A 25,022-nucleotide genomic window follows, 5' to 3' on the forward strand; every position below is an offset into this window, starting at 1 on the left:
TACAACAGCCTTGGTTACTTGAGGTAAAAGTAGGTATTTTAGGGTTGGAAGTAAAATAACAGATAAAAAAAATTGTACTATTAAAAAAATTAGTCTTCAGCTAGTAACGGGAGTAAATGTAATTTATTACTTTCACCTTTCCTACAACTTTTTTAATGGTGGATAATGACTCATCCGACCTAACCCTAACCCTAACCCTTTTGAGTATCTGTATTTAGGCCTGTTTTGACATTACCCAAAGGGCACTGTAGGTTACCGGACATACTCGGAAAGGGGGGGGGGGGGGGGGTATCACTGGTTATTTAAAGGGATACACCGGTGATTTAGTCTTGCGCTTCCATGAAGTTAAAGGACTCCTGAAAGACAGATTAAAAACACAATGGTCAAAATCAAATCAGCAGAGGCCAAGATATTTTTTTCACATTGGGTCAAACTCCAGAAATCCTACATTTCCCACAATGCAATTTATGAAGTGAACTTCAAATGCAAAATAGGTGGATTGTCCCTTCAATTTGCGACATGCTGTGTTAATCTGAATGGTGTTGCTAATCCTGCATATACGCTGCTATAATGAAAGAACACAAGTCTTAGTCTCCAAGGCAGGTATTAACATATTTATTACACCGTTAAGAGAACAACAATACCAGAATTATACTGCAAAGTTTCACAGACTGACAGACCATAGTTTACAGCCCAAAAAAGAAACAAAAAAAAGAAACAAAAAGAAAAAAGAATCAACAAGAAACCACAGTTCTGACATAGTAGACTGGAAAGCTCTCTAGGACACTGACTCTAGGCGATGGAGAGACCGCCCAGTGTCAGCCTACCACTAACCCGTGGTTTTCATGTCTTAATTAAGTATTGCACAACAACTTCAAATCATTTGAGCTCTTTTTTTCACAATAAATTTTCTCAAGAGAACCCAAAAAACAAAGAAAAACCCCTCCCACCCCTGAAGTTCAACTCACTCCCCCAGATTAATGCTACGGCCTTCGCTGTTCACTGTTGGCCCCACACATTTCCCCAATGTTTCTTGATAAGTAGGAAACTTAAATAACATTTCCCCCTATTGTGAAAAACAGGCATGCCTACATTTTTAGCCTTGATTTTTTTCATTTTATTTTTTACAAGCTTTTTCCCTTTTGTATATCCCCTCTTTTGAATTGACCCCGCTGACAAGTCGACAAGTGCTTTAGCATGTCTTCACAACAGAGAAGAGAAGAGGAGAAAAAAGTGGAGGGGAAACAGGAGAGATAAAAGAGCGAGAGAAACATTTCTTATCTGTCACCCTAGCTTTTATCGTCGAAAAGTAATCAACAACACTTTTATTTAAAATCAGCACAATTTTTAAATCTGTTCAAACTCTTGATGTACTCTCAAAACGCCACAGGCTTAAAGGAACATAACAAAAGTTTTTTTCAGGGTTTTTTTTTCTCATTTCTATTCATTTATGTTTCATTTATTTATGAGGTCTGCATTGTTACCAAGTAGTGATATGGTTTTGCAGCTGTATGAGCTTCGACTTTGGGTTTTTTATTTTCCTGTTCTCTTGTGCCCATTTGGTTTAGACTAGACCAGTATCAGCGCCGCGACTGATGCTCTTATCGTGCTGTAAGAGGTAGAGTGAGACTTGTTTGCCACCGAGGAATTTGTAGCAAAACACACATAGAGGAGGGAAGAAAGAAAAAAATAGAGCTTCTCAAAGAATCATTGAGCGATAATGTTTGTCCTCGTTTTTTTTTTGTTTTTTTTAAACCCAGGTTTTGCCCTGATATTGATGAACACACACATTATTTGTTGTATACTTTAAAACACACCTGTGTTAAAACAGCTTGGCTGTTTCTTCACAGCTTCTGAGGAGTTGCTAGTAGGGTGTAAGACACCTTTTTGGATTGTTTAACCCTTTAGAGTCAAGAATGCAGGTGTGTATTTTATTTCGACAAGAAGGGAGAGATGAGGAAGTACAGAGGGAGCAAACAGCCCAGAACCTTTGTGGGCCTCCACTTGTTCCTTGAGGTCAGAATTTGTAACGCGCTTCTGTGTAGCACCAAGGTGTTTGGGGTGAAGAGCTTTGTGCGCGTCAGGATAAGTGCTCTCTTACTGCAAATGAGAGGTTTGTTTGATTTCCATTGAATGTTTACAACAAAGCTGCGACTGATTACCTATCCCAACAGCAAAAATGACATACTTTGATATAAATAAATACAAAACAACTGCTAATGGCATTGGTGTGAAAGCCCAGTCTCACATTCACCTCTTTAAGAATAAAGAACTTAACTGCTTAAAGCTGAAGTGGGCACTTAATCTGACATTTGTGTAATGAGAAAATGTACAAACAAGTTTAAAAAATATCTAAAAAATGTTTTTCTTCAAAAATGGTCACAGGAGTCATCAGTGTTCATTAGTTATTATTGCTCCAGTTAAAATGTAACACCGCTGTGCAAATGTTCTCATTTCACAATGTAAGATGAGTGCCGTTGGTTTCCAGTAAGAATTCTAATAAATGACTTTTATGACTTTGGTTTTGCTCTATGAATGTGTGAACAAAACCTGCAGAAATAAATAACCAAATATACGTGTGAACAAACCTCTTTTGAATATCGTTTAAATCAGGATTTTGGTCCTTGGTGTCAGTCTTTGGCTGTTTTTGGTGTTTTTATTTTGTTTATCTCTTGTGTTAATACTGTGTGTTACCTGGTGCTTTGCAGTGTTAAAGCTGTTGGAGTCTACACCTCTGCATTTGGAAAGTTAGTTTGTTAGAATATTTTTTGTATTTTTTAAAACTTATTTTGGTTGTTTTTCAGTTTTTCTAAAAAATAACAAATATTTAACAAACGTTCATGCACTGTCTGTAACTATTCAAAGAAAAACATGTTATGGCCGCTTTTGTTATCATGTTGATAAGAAGAAGAAGAAGAAGAAGAAGAAGAAGAAAAAAAAGTGGGTTTGGTGATTTTACATTTGTCCAACTCCCCCAATCCCAAATAAAATGTGAAAACAGATGACGCTATCACTACGTACAAAATGGTTGATGAGTTATGGCTCTATACCGACAACACAAGTATGCTGAAAAGAAGCATGCCGAAATAACCTCTGTGACAGTGCAAATACATTTATGTATGTCCCTTGTACAAAACATTTAGGTTAGCATTCTGCGCAACATGCTAGTTCTCAGAAAAGATCTGGGTCGGACTCAAGTAGCAGCTCTGAGATATAGCTTGTGTCTTTTCTTGAGGACGAAGGGAAGTAAAACTTATAGAACTACGAGGGATCTACCACTTACACACAGAATAGAAAAGCAGCTTGGAGAAAAGATAACACTTCTTTTTTTTATCTCTTTTTGCTAGAGAGAGAGAGAGAGAGAGAGAGAGAGAGAGAGAGAGAGAGAGAGAGAGAGAGAGAGAGAGAGAGAGAGAGATGGAGAGAGAGTGAGAGAGAGAGAGAGAGACAGAGACAGAGAGAGAGAGAGAGAGAGAGAGAGAGAAAGAGAGAGAGAGAGAGAGAGAGAGAGTTATGAAGGACTTAGAGTTGTGACTGGTTGAAGTACTATGCATTGTCACAATTGTCCAACACATATACAATAAATAACCATTGGTGACACCACAGGACAGAAGTCTTAAACACTATGACATCTACAGAAAAAAGCATAAGAACATGAAGAAAGATGAAAATGTTTTTCAGAGTTGAGACAGCAGGGGAGCTTCTGCGGCGCGGAATGAGCTTCCTACCGAATCCTCCACATTGTAAGTTTCCAGCTCTGACTTCACTTCCTGTTTGAGAGCTTCTGTGACCCACCAAGCATGCATGTGCGCAATGTAGTCAGTACGTCCTCCACATGTGCAGTGGGCAAAGTTTTGTATCTTGTCCAAGAATTCTTCCTTTTACATCCTTCAGGGAGACGGATTTGTATTTCCCAGCCCACTGACCTGGATATTATTACAAGTGAGAGGGAAATAACATTGGTTGAACAGCTGGCTCTGCTTGCAATCTGCTGCACATCTGCCCATTTCATGGCTGTCTGTGGGCCAGAGATTCAGTCCATCCCTCTCCTCTCTCCCAGCAGCTAACTTGTTTATCCATCCATCCATCCATCCATCCATCCATCCATCAGTTTGTCTTTTAGGGTATTTAAATCTAATATCTTTCTTTACAAAGAGTATTGATGACTTCACTCCTTCTGCGAGCTAGTTATGTTCCCTTGGTATGCTTTTTAGTAAAATGAGGTTGACTAGTCTCTTGTCCCAGGTACAGGAAGGAAATAATTCAACGATGGAACATTTAAAAAGAAAAAAGGGGAGGTCAGATATACTTGTCTCGTGTTCACGGCTATCTCTGCTCAGTCTCTAAATATTTACAGGAAAAAATAAGATAAGCTACAATGACAACAACATTAATAACAACAGGCACGACGACAAACGGACAACAAGAATAGCAAGTGTAACAATTAAAGGATGTCAATATTTAAATTCATTCATTCAAAACAAAGAATATCTTTGTGTTTCTTTAAAGTCATGGCAAGTCAATATGACCTGATTATGGACCTCTTCCTCCTCCTTCTATGACTACGCTGCAAGATAGACAGAAGCATTGCATCTCTTTCTGTTAGCCACGTTAGCTTAGTATCTTTGCAAGGCAATGTAGACAGTCATGCTGTTTGTGGGGTTGAGGGCTGGCTGTTAAGCCCCGGGGGCCTTTGCCTCCATCCTCCGTGTTAGTCTTTTAGCGCGGTGTGACATCCAAGGCAGAGGAGGACGGGGTGCTGGGGGTGGAGGAGCGAGGCGTGGCAGCAGGCGGGGTTGCAGCCGGACTCCCGGTCCCACTGCTCGGGGTGCAGGCGGAGGAGCTGATGGGAGCAGGGGTCTCTGACCCCGGGACACCACCAGGCTGCTGGCTGGCCTGCTGCTGCTGCTGCTGGGCCTGGAGGGTCTGACCACAGACATGGTGGTGCTTCTCCCAGTCCTTATGCTGGCAGAAGGAGCCGCAGTAGCGCGCCGTGTTGCAGCCGCTGCACGTCTCACTGGCTTTACGGCCACAGTTCCAGCAGCTCTGACAGACAGATAGAGACAAAGTTAACTAACAGAAAAATAACACAGCAGCAGTTTTTACATTCCAGATAATTAGCCTGTTCAGCTGATGAACATCTGATGATTGATACAACTGCAATAAGGACCCCTTGTTAGTTTTATTTTAATGCCTCTACTTACACAAAGAACTAGCAATAGATATCAGTGCACCAGTCTGCACATTAACACAACTAGCCTCTCTTTTTACAACACTTAAGCTTAAAACAAACTACAGACAGATCAAAAACCCATCTCTAATTACACTTAGGGCCTCATATATCTTTAAAACCGCAGGGAGAGCGTGCCAGGGCGGCTGCATATCCTCAGGAAACAGGAGAACACGGTTACAAACAGCTTATGAAAGTTTTCCTCTGGGGTGCTTCTCTCTCATAAACATCACTCCTGCAATTAATGACAGATGTGAGACATATTTCCCCTCACTTAACACCTTTAAACGCTGAGGTCTCTAATTATGATCAGCAAACGAAAGCTCCTTCCTTTATATCCTCTCGCCTGAAACGGTAACACCTTTCTAAACATGCTAGCTATTCTGTCTTAGAGAAAAAGAGAAAGGAGGAAAGCGAGCGTAATAGATGTTTGATAGACCTGGTTTCACTTTACTTTGTTCTCCCTCCTGACTATAAAAACAACTATTAAAGCTGCTAATAATCAGCAACCTCTTTGATATGTGAGGAGTATTTGCTTTTACTAATATATTGATGAAATAAACTTCTTTGTAAGATAACATGCTATCATCCGTGTCATTTGGGAGACACTAGAACAGCTGGCAACTAAAGTATAGTCAAAGTGACAACAAAGAAATACCAATTCTATCAAACAATGGGATGGCGTTGAAAAAAAATTGAGGGTACACCTTTCGATGTTTTGTAGCGTCTCTGTATTTTCTTACCTCGCTGGAGTCCTCCTGTTGGTTGATTACGGAGAGCGCGTCCTCGGCTGCCTGCCGTTTGGCATCGGCCACCGTGCGCTCCATCTTAGCCCGCTCGGTGCTGATCATCTCGTGAGCCTTACGCTCTGCCTCCGACACAGCCTTCTGCAGCTCTGACACGGCCTGTCGCTTCACCTCATTCACAGCCTCCTCTGGAAAGAGTGTGGATACAGAGGAAGTCAAGCCTCCCGTACCTGCAATGTAGTGTGCATTGTATTATTCTGCCATAGGGAGGAATATTTCTCAATATAAACATTTATTTTCTGAAATAACTGAAAAGTGTCATTCGAAAGCAGAATACAACAAATTTAACCAGACATCAATTTTCAAGTGTGGTAAATAAATATTAGTGGGTACATTAACACACAGCGATTGCTTTTTTCTAATCAAAGGTATATTTACTAAGTAGATCCTCGACTGGGTTTCAAAATGTGAAAGGATCATACCTGATTAACATTTGAAGCAAACAAAAATCGATATTTTTTCTTTTAATTTGAAAGATATCCTCAAGACAACAGCAGGAGCAAATTAATTCCAGGTAATCAGTCAGAAAACGTGCTTTTGAGCAATGTGTTATTTTGTGTAACAACCTTGCCGTGCGGGTGTTAAGCGATGGAATTTCAACCGTACGTCAAAGCAAAAGGAGGGCTTTTTGTTTGCTTCCATCAAGCCTGTAACTTAACTAATTGTGTATGCAAATCAGGCAATTTATATTTAAATTATGCATTTCCATTGTGATCCCAGAGGCCCATGCGGTGAGGGGAAGTGGGAAACCGGTAGGACACCGCGCAAGGAGCTTGAATATTTATCACCAATTGTAAACATTTTGCCTATTTCAAACAGATGTATTCACCTCTGCAATCCATTGTGTTAAAAATCCTATTTTGCAATCCTCCCCGGGTCACATTTAAATCAGTCTCTCTTCAGCCAGAATATATGCAACTGAAGTGAAAAGTAAACACTGAGAGGAATGCAGAGAGAATGAAAAATAGCTGGCACCATTTATCCTACAGACGAGAGATAAATACAGCTTTATGTCTGACAAATATGCTTCTCTTTGCTTTCGTTTCGTTTGTACACACTACAAATGTAAAATCTGTTTTAAATATCACACAGAATGTGGGCTTCTCTAAAGACAAAGACATTTTCTTTTTATCGTGATTGAGCTACATTTTCAAACCAGGGTGGTTTTTGTCTTTAACCTACTGTGCTGCCTGAAGTCATGGAACTTGCCCTGGTGCTGTGTGATGTATGCCTTGTGCATGGAATTGTGATTACACACCAAATGCGTTGGATGGAAGATCGATCAAAGCTGGTGAGGGGAGGAGAGCACCGGAGAGCAGGCAGAGTCCCAATGGTGATACTCAATTCAATTTAAATGCATATTACTTGTTCTGAGTATCTCACACATCATGCTTGGTCAAGCAAGGGGACAATTTATTTTCTCCAAGGGGTTTAAAAAGCAGATATACTGTATCACCGATGGTGAATACAAAGTGGATTCCTCGAGCATTGAACCCTCAGCGGAAAATTCTTTCAGTTTTTCAGGACGGCGATAATGGTGATTGCAGCTGCGCTCATGAGTTTAAAGAAAGCTGTTTGTGTACTCAACAAAATGTAATGGCAACCAATGAAAGCTGTTAAAGCAACAAATTAGTTTCAATACTTGATCTTAACTGGCTCTACAAATTTCCCCTCTACAATTTTACAACACTTTCATGAAATAGAATAGCTGCACTATGTCTGTCGCTAAGGGGATTACAAAAGTGCCAAAAGCAAGAAGATACCAGACCTTGTTACTGTACTGTTAACAGCAGAAGCACCAGGACCAGCTGCTAAAGCCACTTGTGTCCCTTATTTGACTGGTGCAATAAAATGGTTTTACAACCTGACATCATATTTGGAGTGTGCAGAGCGTGGTGGTGAAACTTATATATTTTTAAGTTACTGTATCAAATATAAATGATTTTGTAAGAGTAGCCTGAGATATTGATTCAAGTGTACCAGGGGAGTTTGCACACAGCAGACTACATTGGGAGGAGAGGGGGTTTAAAGGAGTGCCTCTCGTCCACTTCCAGCCCTGAGTCATCTGAGTGAAAAAGATGGACTTGTTTTCTACAAGGCGAAATGTCTAAACTGCAGAGAGATAAAGAGAAAGAGAGAGAAAGTGTGTGTGTGTGTGTGTGTGTGTGTGTGTGTGTGTGTGTTATGAAGATAATGATAATGATGAAAGGCATAAAAGTGCTGCTCACCAGCTTTCTTCCAGATCTCTTCAGGGACATATCCAGACACAGGCCGGTGCAGTAGCTCCCTGTGAATTTCTAGGGAGATGCAAACACACAGCAAAGGTAATCAGAGATGTTGCATTACACAGCACAAAAGAGTGTAGAACAAATCAGCATGTTGTAGAACCTGTTGGTTCCCCTGATGTTTTCTGTTTAGGTTTAAGGAAAACAACTGAATATCTAGTTTATTTTCCACTGATAAAGATGTAAAATGTCCACCCAACAAATGTTTTCAAGGGAAAGGAATATGTACAACTGACTGTAATCGGTATAACCATTATAACATAGATAAAACGGACCTAACAGTAGAGGACCGACAATTGACCCCTGGGGAACTCTACACTAACTAATCATAAGTATTTTGTCCTCCTTATCTTGGAAATTACTTTTTCACATATTCTAGAATATCCACATTAACTATCAGCCTTTCGGGACATCAAACCGATAGAGCAAATACAAAATAAAAATAAATGCATCACTTTCATGCAGGACGCAGAGCAACTAAGTAACAATGGAAGATTCCAGAGCTTACAATTATTCAATATGGAGCTTCTTGAGCTACACCTCAAAAAATTAGAGAGCTGGTGGAATTCATATTTTATGTATGTAATATAATATGATGACTAGAAATACCAGTGGAGACATGTTGTCTTATAATGAAATGGAAATATTTACATAACTCTTACTAGAACATGGCTTTCTTATCTGCACATACTATACCTTTTATACCGTTCAATGTTGTTACTGTACATACATGTTCATACCATTACTGTTTGCTCATACAACCTGCATTTGCACTATGTTACATATTTATAGTAGTTTATAGCACCATTCAATGCACTTTCTGTATTTAATATAGCACATTTCTGCACTCCTGGTTGGATACTAACTGCACTTCATTGGCTTGTACCTGTACTCTGCACAATGACAATAACGTTGAATCTAATCTAATTTTAAATAGTCTTGCCCTTTAGTACCTCTAACACATGTACACCACAGTATGTGCGATCCCCTACCTGGTGTTGCATTTTCCTGTGCTGCCGGGCTCTGCTGCCTTGACTGTCCACCAGCTGCGCCCTTCTTCAGCTCTTCAGCGTCGCTGTATCGTCGGATCCAGTAGTTGAGCTCCTCGCGGTCGGCCTCCTGACACCGCCGGAGTACTGTCAGTGAGCGCCTTGTCTTCTCCACCATGTCCATGATACAGTTCAACAGCTGGGGGTGACAGGGAGCGGACAAGACGCTGAGTTTACACATAGACATGGAGGGATTGATTTATATTCAACAGAGGTTATAGTGGCGGCGGGCAGGGCTCTAAATCAAAACCGACAGCTGTGAAGTTATTGTAGTTAGTGTATCATTATTATATTCATCTGTATTGTGGAGTTTGGAAGTGAAACTCTAGGTGTATACTCTCTTCCGTGGAAGGTCACACCTCCACTTGGCATCTAACTTTATCACTTCAGTCAATAATACATTTGTGTTCACACGAGGTGATTGAGTGATTACATTTTCACTGCATACCAACAACTGCCTCTCAAATGTGGCGGCTCGTCATATATCATGTAGTTTGAACATTGGACTGGATTAACAACCCTTACGTTGTGTGTTTGTTGCACTGCAGACAAACACATTTACATGCAAGCATGCACATGCACGTCTCCATTCTTTATTAAAAAAAAACAAAACAACAACTGACTATCATGTCTTCAGATGTCAAACCTGTCTTTAGATGATCTCACACAACTATTTTTTTAAATAGCAGTTAACAAACACATTTGCTCTAAACACTGTAACATAGACTTACTATGTGACAAATCATAATTAAATGTGACTGAAATGAGGATTTGGATAATCTCTGTTACTTAAGGTATAGTAATAAAAAAAATGTTATTACTTTTCTTACATGGTCAAGGTGCTTCCACTCCTCAGCCCACTCTCTGTCTGTCAGCCTGTGGTCTATCACTTCCTCCTGCCTGGTCCCTGTATGCATACCTGTGAGAAAGAAAACATAGACACAAAGATAAACAAAGAGGATCAATGTAACATTACTCCCTCACTCCCTTTGACTCATCCATCATTTGATCCCTGCTTGATGCTCTCTCTACATCCATTTCTTTCTCCTCGTCCCTCACTCCCCCTTTTCTTTGCTGTCTCCATATCTCTCTCCCAGCCTCAGGGCAGTACTCAAATGACTGAGCTTCTCGTCCAATAAACATCCATCACAAGGCGAGACACGCTAAATGTCTCTCCCCTATTTTTAGAACTGAGCCAACTTCATCATTACAGCTACATCAAGGCTCGGTCTGCCCAGAAAAATGTCTCTAATGTGACAACACTGTGCCTACATGTGCTTCTGTTGTGCGCTCATACATCTCACAGTGCTTTACTTCAGTCAGCCATCAGTTCGCTGTGGAATTAGCGTCTTTGAGGCAGCCGGACGGCCTTGTGACCAGAGACTAAGAGACTGTTTGTCAGTGTGCTGTACTACAAGCATCTACCAGGCTGAACACTGACTGATTATCAGTATTATTAAAATGGATCCGGATCTCAGTGGTATATAAAGAACTGAGAAGCCTGCAAAATGATGTAAAAATGATGTAACTGTTGTAACGGTTTACTTTTGTATGTAAAATCCTCTTTATGTTTCTCCTTGTATAGCAGAGTAAAAGCTTTGGAAGTGTGCCATGTAGTGGAATTGGTTTGTCTCTCAAAATCCAAATGTATGGACACACACAGACATGCACACACACACACCTCCATCCTTCCCCATGTCCTCACCAATAGGCCTGGCTCTGTCCCGGATCTCCCGATGATTGGAGGCAGGGTGTCTGTAGGTGTCACGGTAGTGATGGGCGATGGCCATGTCATCCAGCCTGTAGTGCTGCTGAGGGATAGGGCCCGGGTGGGGCAGGCCGTTGGGTTGGTAGGAGAGCCCATTGGACGGGCTGAAGCGCTGGGCGGGGCTTATGGTGCAGGGCCGCTTGCTAGGGTGAACATCCGGGTGCAGGGCGCCATCTCGCTCGAAGCCGTTCTCTTTGGTTCTGGGTGGAGAAAGAAAGAAAGAGACACATGTTGAGTATTCATTGTCACTGCATGTAGCACTCTATGTTAATGTTTATTTATTTTTCCAGTGGATGTTTTTAATGGACTCTTTTACAAGAATCATTACATTACTGTTTCAACCTACTGACTTGTAAACAAGTAAAGGAAGACTGAATATGAGACCAACTATGGCTGAGGCTTCTGCTGCTGTTACCAGACTCGAACACATTCTTGGCAAATAACACAGTTGAGTTCACAGGCGCAAATAAGTGTGATGGTAATACCACAGCTATTTTGTAAATAATGTCTGATTCAGAATGAGTTTGTCACAGTTATCACATACACAAGCCACGCTTGAAACAAATCATCACAACGACTCTTCTGCCCCTTTGTGCTTGCGCTAAAGGCTAGAGTTGACCTGCTAACAGACAAAAGAACTGCAGTGGAAGTTGTTTTTCCAGAAATCATTGTGGAATTCTTTCATGGAAAACGTGTCCATTCATACATACGCACGCGTACACAACTCAAGCATGCACTCACACTAAACACAGACACACACACACACCTACTACATACATACTCTCTAAAGTAGTTTCCAAGGGATCAGGTAAAATTTTGTGAGGCTGCTTCCGAAGATTAATGTGGCCAGGTGTGTTTGTGTGTGCGCATGTGTGTCTGTGTGTGTGTTCTCAGCTTTGTCAGTTCACAGTTAAATCTTGCCAACCTCCCCCCCTATCTCTCTCTCTCTCTCTCTCTCTCTCTCTCTCTCTCTCTCTCTCTCTCTCTCTCTCTCTCTCTCTCTCCTCTTCCTCCCCTCTCTCCGATGAACAGATTGAACTTCTTAATGAGCTGTTTTTATGGGTTTCCTAATGCTCATCCACAGCTCTCCATATGCTCTTTCCCTCCATTCGTCCGTCTCTCACTGCCTCCCTCGACTCATCCATCCATTCTTCTCTCCCCCCAAACTACACTCTTATGTCCCCAGGCTTCCTGCTGCAACAATGTTTATATCTACAGGCACTGGAGTACACTCATACACACACACACACACACACGCTCACAGTCACCTATACAATGCACTGATGTGTGCACATAAAATGTACCTACTGTTTGATACATACATGGGCCCAATTCACATGCATATGCCAATGCCCTGAAACGTAAATAAGTACATTTGATTAAAGTTGATTCATTTATTTGTTCTGCTCCCCTTTGTTGTTATACACATTTAACACATTGAGTTATTCAATGAGTGAGTGAGAACAGCATTTCTCTTAAAGAAAAGGGAAAGCAAAAGAGTTTTGAGTATTGTTTAAATATGTTGTATGTCGTTGATGCAATTAACTCTGTGAGAATATGCTGAGTTTTACTGAATTTACCATGCAAGCCAATACAGTACAGGTACCAGAAAAGTTGCACTCCCAGCTATAATTTAAATATCGGCTTTGTTATAATAACTACTGTATACACAACATGTATGTTTTTTTCCCCCTCACATGCATATTGTGCTGCGATATTCCTGGTGTGGTTTCTGCGGCTCATGGTATTAATCAGGATGCATTGACGGTGCATTGTTGTCAGTAATTAAGGATTCCCATTCAAATTCCAATATTCCAACACGGGGCTCCAATAAGTGGGAACGCAGAGCAGAGCAGAGGTAAGCAGAAAGCAGAGGTGCTTAGCCAGCCGTATTGGTGCTGGAGCCTCATCTGTAAGTGTTATCAGCCCATCTCCCTAGGCACACACACACACACACACACACACACACACACACACACACACACACACAAACACGTACAGAGGGGCACATAGATGAACCATATTCACGCCTTCACACTGGATGGAGAATCATGCACACACACATTCACACAAACATTTTTTTCACTGAATACAGATGCCTACTTACTTTTTCTCTCTCTCTCTATATATTCTCTCTCTCTCTCACATTTACACGCACACCTTTTCCCCTAAGCTCACTCCCCTATGCACCATACGGCCTGCAAATATGCAGGTATTACAGAAAAAGTCTGCCTATCCGACTGTTGGGGGAAAAGAGAGGTGAGAATTATTAATATCGCTTTTGGCATTTTTTGTCCCTCAGCAAATATAAGAAGTACATTTTCCTCTCCCCTGCATGTATTAAAATTTTCTAGACCCCCGGAGGATTACTCTTTATTTCAAAAGACCATGCACACATTGTACTCGAAGCACAGGCACAAACTCACAGCAATGCACAAACAGAAAAATGCTCACAAACAAGAAAACAAAATCAAATAATATTTGTATGGGGCTATGCATAACTAATTGCATGTATTAAAGGCTTGTTAGTCTCTCTAACAAATAAATATAGTCATATTGCAGCTCTACCAAATAAAAATGAACTTTATTAGGTTGGGAATGAGCCACAGTCTTAAACATGCACACACGCTAGCTGTTGGTCTGGCGGGTTTTGTGCTTGTTTCCGTTTCTGGGGGAGACTGTTGGAGAGAGGACTATAGGCTTTTACAGTGCTGTGTGTTCCTGGACGGCACGTCTCAGTGCTTGTCCATTAGAGCAGAGAACATTGAGTCATTATCAAAGTCTGTGACAACAAACGGATGTAATGATTTGGCTGGGGTGTGTGTGTGTGTGGGGGGGTGGGGGGGTTGAACTGATGCAGAGAGAGACTCACAGGCACACACACACACACACACCCAATCAAGCATGGAAGTAAATGATAACTTACACAGAATACATATTCATTGACACATTCACACTTTTCATTAAGGCACATCTGTTTCTCTTCCTTTTTTTTCTATCCTCAGGATGTGTGTGTGTGTGTGTGTGTGTGTGTGTGTGTGTGTGTGTGTGTGTGTGTGTGTTTGTGTTTGGGCAGGTCTACTTTTCCCATCTCGTCCTCTTCTCAGTTCTGGCCCATTAAGAACAGGAGCCGGGAGCTGAGATGTCCAACGGAGCACGTCATGAGGCCCGGTGGCGCACTGACAGACACTTCCCATACATACATTAACACATCACACGATTGCCTTGCATTGGCTGAGCTTGTGTCTGCGGAGTGTTGTATGGGTTCATAGGGATGCAGGCAGACTCAAAGGGATTCATGCATGAGATGAAATAATAGAGGGGAAAGCCTGAGCTGCTTTAACGTCTGAGTCTGGTAAATGTATAAACCCGAGTTGTTCTAATTCTGGCACAAAATGATGTTCCGACTTTCTGATTCACCCACCTGTCTGGCGTCCTTCTCTTGCCGTTCTCGTTGACGTCCAGCAGGAGTTCAGAGGAGTCCACTGGGGAGGTGGTGCTGGTGTCCAAGAGCAGCTGCTCATGCTGGGCCAGGTACTGAGCTGGGTTCTGCTTGGCCAGCCTGGCACAGTGCAGCAGCTCCCTCTGAAGGAGCGGCAGGTTGGCCTACAGAAGGACACATCACTGTATCACCAGAGGAAACCTAACAACTGTACAGCGTGTTTTAGACTACGCTGACTAACATTTCTAGCAGAGAAGCAAGAATAAAAATAACACATCTGCCTTTTTGCCTTTCAACAAAATCCCTTGCTCAGTCACTTACTCCTCTTTCTAAAACGTTCTCTGTGTCTTGTTTTTGGGAACAATGACAATAATCTGTTTTTACTACAATGTCTTAAACAGATATATCTTGAAGGGAAAACATAATAATGAAGAATCAGAATTGCCTTAACAATTTAAGGGTAATTAAAGTCAATTTAAGCTCTTAAAAGAGAAAATGTGCAGTTGGAATATTCGAGTTCTCTTGATGGCCTTGTGCAAAATATAATATGTTGTTGAAGATTTATATTACAACAAAGATTGATGCATCTCTTTGATCTGAAAAAAAAATCCCATAAAGCACGTAAAAAGGTAATGCCATAATAAAAGCTTTTTCCCAGTCTTTTCATTCCAAAAACACCAATTTGAGGTAACAAGAGATCCATTTCTTCCACGTCATCTAAGCCCTGTTTGCTCATTACCACTGAACCATCACCACTTCCTGTGACACACAGTGCATTAACACCCTCAGAGTTTCTCTTGTGGCGTGTATATTTCTATTTATTTATTTTCTATAAAGAAACAGAAGCTATTTACAATCTCTTTGACATAACAAGGGGGTCTGCTTTCTTGTGTGGAGTTACAGGGTCATGCAGGTATGTGCGCGCTGACTTCAAAGACATCTGATGGGGTGAGTTTTGAAGCAAGAAGATGAAAGTGTTGCGTCAGGCAGGTTCAGAATGAGAGTGGGGGCTTTTTTGGCAAAGTACATCACAAGAGCCTTTGGAGAGGCCATCTTTGTAAGTTTTAGATCTGTTAATCTTTGTTTTTGTCATCAATACCATAATCTCTTGCTTTGTTTTTTTCCTTTCCTTATTTTTTCCAGCTTTAAAATCTACTTTCTTTCTTTCTTTGACCATTCCATCTAGTCTTTGCCAACTGCATACAGAAATAATACTTACAAAACAAAACCATGATTTGTTGAGTCGGATTTATGTTTCATAATCATACGAAAATCCCTCTCCGGTAATTGGCTGTAGTAAAATAAATGCCAAGCGCTGGCCTTCGCTTTACCTGCTCGAGTTAATGGCCCGTTAATAGTTTATGATCGTAATTACCCTCTGAAAAAAAGAGCATAAAATAGATTGCTTTGACCCCGGTGAACTCATCTTTCATTAATTAGAGGTCATCCTAATTGCCAGAGATGTGGGATGCATTAACAAAAAGACTGAGTCAAGAAATGCAGGCCGCTGAAGAGACTGGATCATTTTTCACATGACAAAGTATGGCGATTTGCTTCTGTGCAGTTATGGGAACCAACATCTGCACTTGCATAAAAGGAAAATTTCAAGTAGTGTTCAGCAGCCACAGCTAAAATCCGCCCGGGATGATTTATTGTGAAAATACTGGATCTGTCATTTTGTCAAACGGTGCCAAAAAAACTATTCAGAATATGCCACGTCCAAGATATGCTGCACTTCATCAACTTTCTATTACTGTGTAATTTGCAGTTGGAGGAGAATCTAGTTTTTGCATGTCTATATTGTCCAACTTCAATTATTTACTATCACGACTTTCTCTCTTTTGGGTAAATATGTTTATTCGTCTGTCTCACAGCACTCCTCTCACATCAGCACCGACACAAGAAAAACAAAACACTTGATGGATTTAAAAAAGAAAAGCTCAACTTTAAGTTGAAAAGAGAGAAACATTAATACTCTGTAAGTCTGTTGTCTCGTGCGGCGGGCATCCCGCCAACAAATCACGTCACTGGCGCTGTGTGGTTTATGATTGCCTCCTTCCAGTAAAGAGTCCCAACCAATTTGCGGTTTGGGTATTAAGAGAAGGGGAAAGGAGTTGAGTGGGTTTGGGTGGGGGTGGGGGCGTTGGAGGGGTCGGCTTGGTCTAACATTAGCGTAATGAAAAACTCTGAGCCCTGACGCGCATTGTTGCAGCTGTGCTTCGATGCACCTATAAAAACTCCCCTACACCTCCAACTGCTCTCTGCTACCATATGGTAGCTGGCATTAAAGGCTCCGCAGTGGGAAGACACTAAAATTAGACTGGGGAGAGAGAGAGGCAGAGAAGGAGCGACGGAGGAACAAAAAGAGTTGCATCTTTGATTCCGCAGCCATCCCAGTGATACACTAACCATCTGGCGAGGACAGGAGAAGGGAAGGAGGGTCTCGAGGATGGATAGATGGGGAACAGTAAACAGAGACAGGGAAGAGATAAAGACAGAAAGCTATGGAGGGAGAACAAATGAGAAGGTGAGTCAAAGCAGAAAAAGACGAAGAAAACGTAAGAATAAGGGAGTGATGTGGGGAAGGAGACGGGGAGGACACCAAGTCCCTGTTTGTGTCGTTAACATCCAGTAACAGCAATTCTAGTGGGACCAATACCACATCCACGCAGCACCTCAGTGGATAATATAAGCTTGTGAATGTCAGTTCACACGTGCACACATCTGCAAATGCAGCCATGCACACGCTTACAGACAACGTAAAGTGAGATGATATTGTGCTCAGGGAGAACCGACTGTCTTGTTTGTACAAATAACATTTAGCTCATGCCTGTCAGTTAGATACAAACAGATAAAGCAGGGTAATGAGGGATAGATAAGGGATGGAGAATAGATAAAGAAGCAGAGGTAAGCAGAGGATTCAAGAAGAGGTTTGAGGGCGAGCAGGAAAAAATGAGCAAAAAGAAAGTGAGAAAACAATACAGAGCCTGTAATAGAAACAAATGAGCTCTGTGTTAAATGTCATGCCAATCCCTGCTCGCCATCTCTCAGTACCACGCTGATATTGATCTCAGCTTCACCTAGACCCCATAACATGATCCGAACTGCTGCTGCACAGTACATCCCTCAATATAAAGCCCCAGTCCCATTTGTCATCTTTGACTACCAAAACAAATCCCACCGCCTCCAGACTGCTTTAGCTCCTCAAATCCTGCAGACATTCAGAATATGCACCTATCTGACACAAACAGCCCAAATGCACATAAATGGCCACTATTTCACCTTTAGATACAAACAGAAGAACCTACCATCCCTCTTCATTTTTTTCTCGCAGACTGGAATAAAGAGACATGAGCTGTGCCGCTGTGACTTACAAAAGGTGGCCGGTGACAAATGGGCTAAAGCAAGACTGGATGCTTGAACGAGTGCTCCTTCCTCTGGTAATATACCATTCTAATGGCTGAAAATGGGAAATACTCAAGAAATTGTGGCTTAGTTGGAAGAAGAATCAATGACAAAAACAAGCCTGAGAAAAAGTGGTGGAGGAGGAGTACATGAAAATTTTGTCCTCTGGCCACAACCACACTCATTGTGCTCTGTTCCAGCGCATGTTTATAAAATAAAAACCAGTTCAAATGTTGTACTGCAGAATTATAGTTTGGACAAAGCTGCCAGCTTTGGGTTTGAGTATTGAAATGATGCACTCTTTAATTTCCTCTTTAAGAGAGACTGATTGAGTAAGAGAAAGACAGAGGTGATGTGAGAGACAGAAGGCTAGTGACATTATTATGTGAAACTGAGTGAGGAGGAAGGAAGAGAGGTTAGGGATAGATACAAGAGAGAGATAACGAGAGACATTAGGGAGAAATATCACAAACACAAGTATGCACATCTGGATCTGGGCTGGCTAAATGTTTTCCAGATTTGGTCGATCAGGCAGGCAGGCAAACCTTGTGTAGTAAATGCATATTTAAATATGTACCTTCAGAAAGGGAATGACAAAAGGTCGCAGAGGGAAGTTGGTGGCTTCTTGGAGCTTGGAGTGAAATTCTTCGATGGTTAGCGTGGAATTCTGGAGGAGAGAGAGAGAGACGGAGAGAAAACACATGAATCCATGTGGAAGGCATTAAGTGATAATATTACTTATTGGAAGCAAAGCTATATCCTGGCCTGGAGTGAATGTTTCGGTTTTGGTAATTGGAAGCATATGGGCAGGCCGCAGTGAAAAGAGCCCAAAGAAAACAAAGATGCACATTTTCTTCAATTAATAAAACAAACACAATCAAAAAATACGTCGCATGATGAAGAAATGTGCCCGTACAAAAGGGATTCATGTACATGTTGTGCATTATGTTGTTCATGTACCATAAATTAATACATTTATTGCACTTTTGCACAGGATATTGGGGAAAAAGCAGCTTCTTTAATTGAAATACAGCCTCCTGGTAACATTACATCTTCATAGCTTTTTCTTTGTTTCTGTCACTTGGACAATTATTTGGACGCTCGCAAACATGCTTTCTGTTGTATACGTGTATATGCATGGCTCCCGTGTCCTTATCACCGCAGTACATGAGCCTGACACATGAGCTGTGCCATAATGCTCCACGCCTGGGCTCCCTCTCCCAGTCAGTGCCAACCGAATAACTGTCTGGCTCTTTTCACAGACCAGATAAGACCAAAGTGACCAAAATACATTATGGACCAGGAAAATGTGCAGGACAGGGAGGAAGTAGTATATTTAGCGTGAGAGACATTTCTGCGGTTTCTGTATGGTTAAAAACAGGAGAAGCGTGTGCGCATGCGGGGGGTCCAAAGTGGGTTACACATTTCATTTTGTCAACCGCCAAACAAAGTGTCTCCTTCCTCGCGTTGACTGTAACTCACATCAATGGCTGACAAGACAGCGGTGACACTATTTTTAATTTTCGACATGAACCATTCCCACGATGCAGAGCCGAGCGAAGGAGTGAAAAAGAGAGAAGAAAGAGGTGAGCGTGCACATGGGAGAAGTTTCTGCTGTATAACAAGCAAAAAAACAAACAAGGAAAAAAAAACTGAATCAAGCGAGACGGAGAACATTAAAAAAAATAGCAGCAGATATATTTTTTCCTCCCCGCACTCTCTGTGTTATTTCCCAGACCTGAATTTTGTTACATTCAGCCTTACATCTGTTCACCCAGATTGCGTAGAGGCTGTTCTTGACAGCTAGTGAAACCTCCTGAGTCTCCCTCTCTCCCTCTACCCAGCACACAACTAGCTAATTAACGGTGTCAGTCTTTTCAATAAGGCAAGGGGAGGGACAGAGAGACGGTGAGCGAGACAGGAAGAAGGGGAGAGAGAGAGAGAGAGAGAGATATATGGAGTGGGGGGGAGGCATGCAATGCAAAACGACACAGGAGAGGCATGTGCATATGCAGACGATGAGAATAATAAACATAGTGAAGCCAAAAAAAGAAGGCTATGCTCTGTGAGGCTAATTAAAAAAATTCCACCCTCCATCTCCTCCGCCTCCTCCTTTCTGCACAACATTCAATCACTATTTTTGTATTCCCCTGCTCGTTAAGTCAAATCTTCTCAGATCACATAGACATGAGGTAAATCTTTAGATTTGCACATGTATATTATATTGCCTTCATATAACCGTGTCAGCTAAGCTGGAGAAACACATCTGTCGGATCAAATCTCTGTTGAATCAATGTAGTTTGATGTTTTGCAGTATTACCAATGTAGAAATCTCTGTATACATGTTGTGTAAGTAATTTATTATTAGTACATTCAGACAAATTCTAATTTAGGTTTTGAATCTCAACTCACGCTGGATCCTAATTGGGGTTAGAAGTGTGATTATCAGTAATTCTTTCATTTGTGCACCCCTTAAAGCTACAATCACCTTTTTTTATTAGCTAAATAAATAAGGTTTTAATATTGAAACATGTTAGGTTGTCTAATCTAATCCGTACCTCTGGTTTTCCTGTTGTTTGACTTTAAATAAGTGTAATGGAATACAATCCAAAGTGGATCATGGTGCATGAAGACGGAAGGTTTGATGTTATCTTTGTCCCAGAGGACAACATACTGGCGTAGTCTTGTCAGGCACTGAATAATGTGCTACAAAGTACTGATGGATGTCAATGCTGGAGGCAGAGGTTCACAAATCTCTTGTTTATTTTACACTTATGCCTGAAGGACCAGATGGGTAAGATTTCTGACATAAGAAAATAAAAAAAAGCCTTAAAGAAATACCCCTCAGGTTTTTATAATCAGCGATAAGTATTATAAGTATTATAAGTATTCATCTCTGTGACTGAAAACTAACCTGACACTTTTTAAACTGTTTGATTCAGTAAATTCATTCCATCTGGGACTTCAGGCATGTTGAACAAATGCTCACAATTATTCTCAAATGGCCTCCTAATGGATTGACTTATTCCTGCTAACTTAACGCCTGGTGTCACCTTTCACTCCGTGAGCCCTTTTGAACTGAAGCTCACATGCACAGAAGCCACTCACCACTAGTCCGAGCACTAATGTGCGGACCCGCTCGCCGATTTCAGGTGAGATGTCGTTGCCAAACTGCTGTAGAGTTGTGAGGAAGCGCTTGAGCTTGCTGAGCTGCCGGGCGCCGCAGGCCGGCGGCAGCTGCTGGTTGGCCAGCGAGGATGAGGAGGAGGAGCTAGGACCATTGCTGTAGCCGTTGGGAGGAGATGGAGCGCCGTTTAGCGCCGTAGGAGAGTGGTTGCTGCCGTTGGTTACTGCGTGAGACAAGGACATAAAGAATATTGTTTTTACATTTTTTGTAAATATCATTTCTATTGTGCAGAAGTATCACTGCATTGCTATATGCAAATGACTAAAAACAACCTATAATGCCTGACTGCCACCAACAAAGGAAACAAAATACGTCAGCTTCACTGAAACCACTGATTTGGAATGACTCCCACTGAAAACATTCACCATCCTTAACATTTGTTCCCAATCATCGCAGCTCATTTGATCCTTTGCGGCATCCTCTCAAAAAAACCAACATATTCCTGCATTTGGAGACATGTTGCCTCTCTGTACCTTCTTCTCCCTTTCACTCGCTCCCTGCAGTCTAAACAATTGCAGTGTGACCCCCGTCGTCCCAGAGCACGGGAGCAGTGTGTGTGTGTATGTGTGTGTGTATGTAGGGGGAGTTGGTGTACAAAGTGATACAAGGCGGCATAAAGCTTTCTCTCTAATGAGATTAGGTTTTGACTAGCGATCCATTCACTCCCCCTCTGGCTGCCGTCCAAAGCCGCCACTGTAAAGAGAGGAGAGAGAGACGAGATACTCAAACTGCATCTGGTAACAATTACGTTGGGTGGAAATCAAAGCATACTGCTTTGTTAAAACCTTCGGCATGTGTAATGAGAGAGCTGGGCCTTTCCTCCCTCATTGCACGGAAGCCCCGATGTTAATTGTGGAGTGTAAGCGTTTGCAACAGAAAGAGAGACAGACCGATACAAAGACAGAGGGAGAAAGTAAATACCAGAGATGAAGAAAAAGGAGAATAAGTGACTGAAAGGACAAAATAATGTCTGTGTTGCAGAAAACCAGCACTCCCAACGCAGACTTGAGTGCTCGGAGCATTTTGAACCACAAGGTCTTTGATTCTTTGATTCTAGTGCTCTTCATGCAAGTGGTTAAGTATGCACTTCTAAGTGAATACTAGGGTGTAATTTGCTCGTCACAGGCTATGTGCACATCGTGGCAATGCTCCAACACTTTGTAAAGGCGGGTGATAATGAAGTTGTTCGGGAAGTTGTTCGGAATGACTGCAATTGGGAAAGGCTCAATGCAAGAAGGTCTGATGATGTTGATGGCGTTTAAAACGTTTGATTTTTGGGCTTTACTTATGCAAAATGCGACAATTCCCACATGTGAGGGCGAAGATCTCTGCTCTGTTTCAGAGGGATGTGTTGGTTATCAATGGGTGTTATGTACAGCCATCACACCATCACCTTAGAATTAATTTATAGTCCACGTTGCACCTGTTGACAACAAACTACAAAGTATCGTATGTAGCCAACCCAACGTTTTCTCTCCAGATACCGACTGCGATACAACATTTAAAATGTACATGAACATGAGGCCAGGGATGTTGTGGCACTGAGAACTGAGTCAGCAGTCCGCCGTGACTACATGAAACTGATACTGATACTGAAACAGAATTTAATGAAGACCGGTTACATCATGGCCAACACCAGATGTGTTAATAAAGTTAGTATCGGAAACAAAACAACTGTTAAAATATCAAATATGTAACAACATAACTGTTGAGCCAGTAGCGTAGAGGATGTGTACCTCTGTTGCTACGCCATAACCCCTTAACACACGACTATAAATCTTGTTTTACTCACATGTGGTGGGGGTGTAGGAGCTGTTACGGGGTGCTCCTTGCGTGCTGGGTGGGGGCGGCATGGTAGGGGGGGTTAACCTGGACTGTGTCTTGACGTCCGCAGGTGAGTCGGGCATGGTGGAGCGCTTCCCAGTGCGATCTGCAGGAAGACAAAGCAAGAGATTATAATGACATACCAAAAATAACACAGGAAATAAACAACAGCTCAGGGCAACACATTCCACATCTGCGAGCCTTGAAATGGAAGTGCATCATAATTTGCACATAAACAGCAGCAGGATTTAATTTGATAGTAAAGCGCCTGTGAGGTGCACCAAGACTAGACTAGTTCTGGAAATAGATGGCTCACCACATCATAGGCTGGCCACAATGACACTGATGCATATGCTCAGACTGTCACATGAGGAATGAGAGGGGGAGAAAGGAGAGACTCACAGACACACAGACAGACAGACACCCGGGAGAGGAGCGTAAATCTGCAGCGAGGACGGCTCTCATTCCACCACCATCTGTGCCATCCTGCAAGCCCGCTGTACAGAGCGGAGACACATCCCCCCCCACCCTTTCCCTGGTAACGACTGCAGTGCTCATTACACACGTACACACAAACACACACATGCACACTGTCTTAATGCTTGTACCTTTTGAACACGGCAGAAAACAACTAGTCAATGAACTAATTTAAGATGGCAAAAGCACACAAACTATTGTCAAACAGTTGTCTACTGGTGACAGAAATGAACCCAGGCATGACAATTAAAGCACAACAAGATACTCACACTATTTGTAATTTCAATGATAAAGAAACTAATCAAAAACAAAACATGTGCATTTGATGACATGGCCTGTTTTCACCTAATTCAGTTGCTTTGTGCTCATCAGATAACTGACCATATCAAATGTACGAGAGCAACAAGAAGACATTATCAGAGTCTTGCAGTGGCAGTGAGGGCCGAGCCCATATTGTGCAGGATAAGATACACAACTTCCCTCAGCAACAGCAGGAAGACAGAGTCAACAGACTGTTATCAACTGTCTCTGTGGCACATTGTGAAGGGGAGATTGTAAAAATAAAAAAAATATAAGGAAAAGAGAGAGAGAGAGGAGAAGCAGGGTGGAGGGAGAGCAGAGGGAAGGGAAGAGCTGCAAGAGAAACAAATGTATTATCGGTGCCATTGGGAACATAGAGCTGTAATCATAGAGTGGATGCATGTGCTTTGACTCAAACACACTCAGTAATCAGGGTGCATGTTCCAGACACAGCGTGATCCACTTTTACACATCTTTCTAATAGAATCTGTTTTTGCATGATGAATACACTCTATATTTTACATGTAACTATGTTTATTTGCATATTTTCCCACAGTGTTTGTGTGTAAAGAATACGCGCTACAGACTGAATAAATGTTAGTTTTCCTCTGTGCCGACTGTTTGGATCCACAGTGTTAAGTTTAGGTGAAATGAAGGAGAAATACTGATGTGAGAGAGACAGGATAGTCTAAGCCTGTTAGCTATAGGCTCAAGCCTCAGTAGCACTCTGGCTCACTGCTGCCGAGGTGCACTGTAACTAAGTATTTTAGTCACGCTAGCTCGGCTTTAGCAGGCAGGCAAGTGAGAGATGGAGATGTCACTGACATTCTAAAAACGAGAGGCCTCCATAGCTCCATTTCAAATACGCAGAGGGCTTTCAAAAGAATGAAACATTCACAGAAGAAATATAGAAAACATATAAATGCTTAATGAACAGCAACATGTTCAGGAGCAGTTATGATTACCCTCCGTAAGCTTTAAAGGTTTACTGAGAAGAACTGTGACATACAATAAAGTGAAGATGAATTTCTTCGAAGAGTTTTCTAAGAATCTCATTTCTTAGACTCTTTTAGATCAAGAGTCTAAAAGCTTCACCAGCTCATAGAGGCTACACTGCTCCTTGTGTCCAATCCCACTGAAATGATTTGAACTAACTTGCTGACTGCGGTTCTTAGAGCTCCTCGCGGGTGCAATGACATACTGTATAGAGGCAGCAATATGCTGTTAGCAATATATTCCCTTGTTGCTA

The 25,022-nt window shown here is 41.8% G+C and overlaps 1 protein-coding gene across 2 annotated transcripts in view; it reads right to left on the reverse strand.

The window, feature by feature from the left end:
- Nucleotides 1-593: 593 nt before the first annotated feature.
- The window catches only part of runx1t1 (RUNX1 partner transcriptional co-repressor 1), a 57,388-nt gene continuing 32,959 nt past the window's right edge, over nucleotides 594-25,022 (reverse strand). Inside the window, exons 2-11 of one of the 2 annotated variants that reach the window (XM_029443921.1) lie at nucleotides 22,965-23,102; nucleotides 21,094-21,335; nucleotides 18,563-18,652; nucleotides 14,563-14,744; nucleotides 11,076-11,338; nucleotides 10,201-10,289; nucleotides 9,314-9,509; nucleotides 8,265-8,333; nucleotides 5,974-6,206; nucleotides 594-5,046 (exon numbers count right to left, since the gene is read on the reverse strand). In XM_029443921.1, coding sequence (XP_029299781.1) covers nucleotides 4,720-5,046; nucleotides 5,974-6,206; nucleotides 8,265-8,333; nucleotides 9,314-9,509; nucleotides 10,201-10,289; nucleotides 11,076-11,338; nucleotides 14,563-14,744; nucleotides 18,563-18,652; nucleotides 21,094-21,335; nucleotides 22,965-23,102 — 1,829 coding nt within the window. In that variant the 3' untranslated portion in view covers nucleotides 594-4,719. Of the gene's footprint in view, nucleotides 5,047-5,973; nucleotides 6,207-8,264; nucleotides 8,334-9,313; nucleotides 9,510-10,191; nucleotides 10,290-11,075; nucleotides 11,339-14,562; nucleotides 14,745-18,562; nucleotides 18,653-21,093; nucleotides 21,336-22,964; nucleotides 23,103-25,022 lie in introns of both variants that reach the window. The other variant, XM_029443920.1, reaches the window with a different exon arrangement.

This window comes from Cottoperca gobio, chromosome 11 (genome assembly GCF_900634415.1).
Source record: "Cottoperca gobio chromosome 11, fCotGob3.1, whole genome shotgun sequence".
Lineage (NCBI taxonomy): Eukaryota > Metazoa > Chordata > Actinopteri > Perciformes > Bovichtidae > Cottoperca > Cottoperca gobio.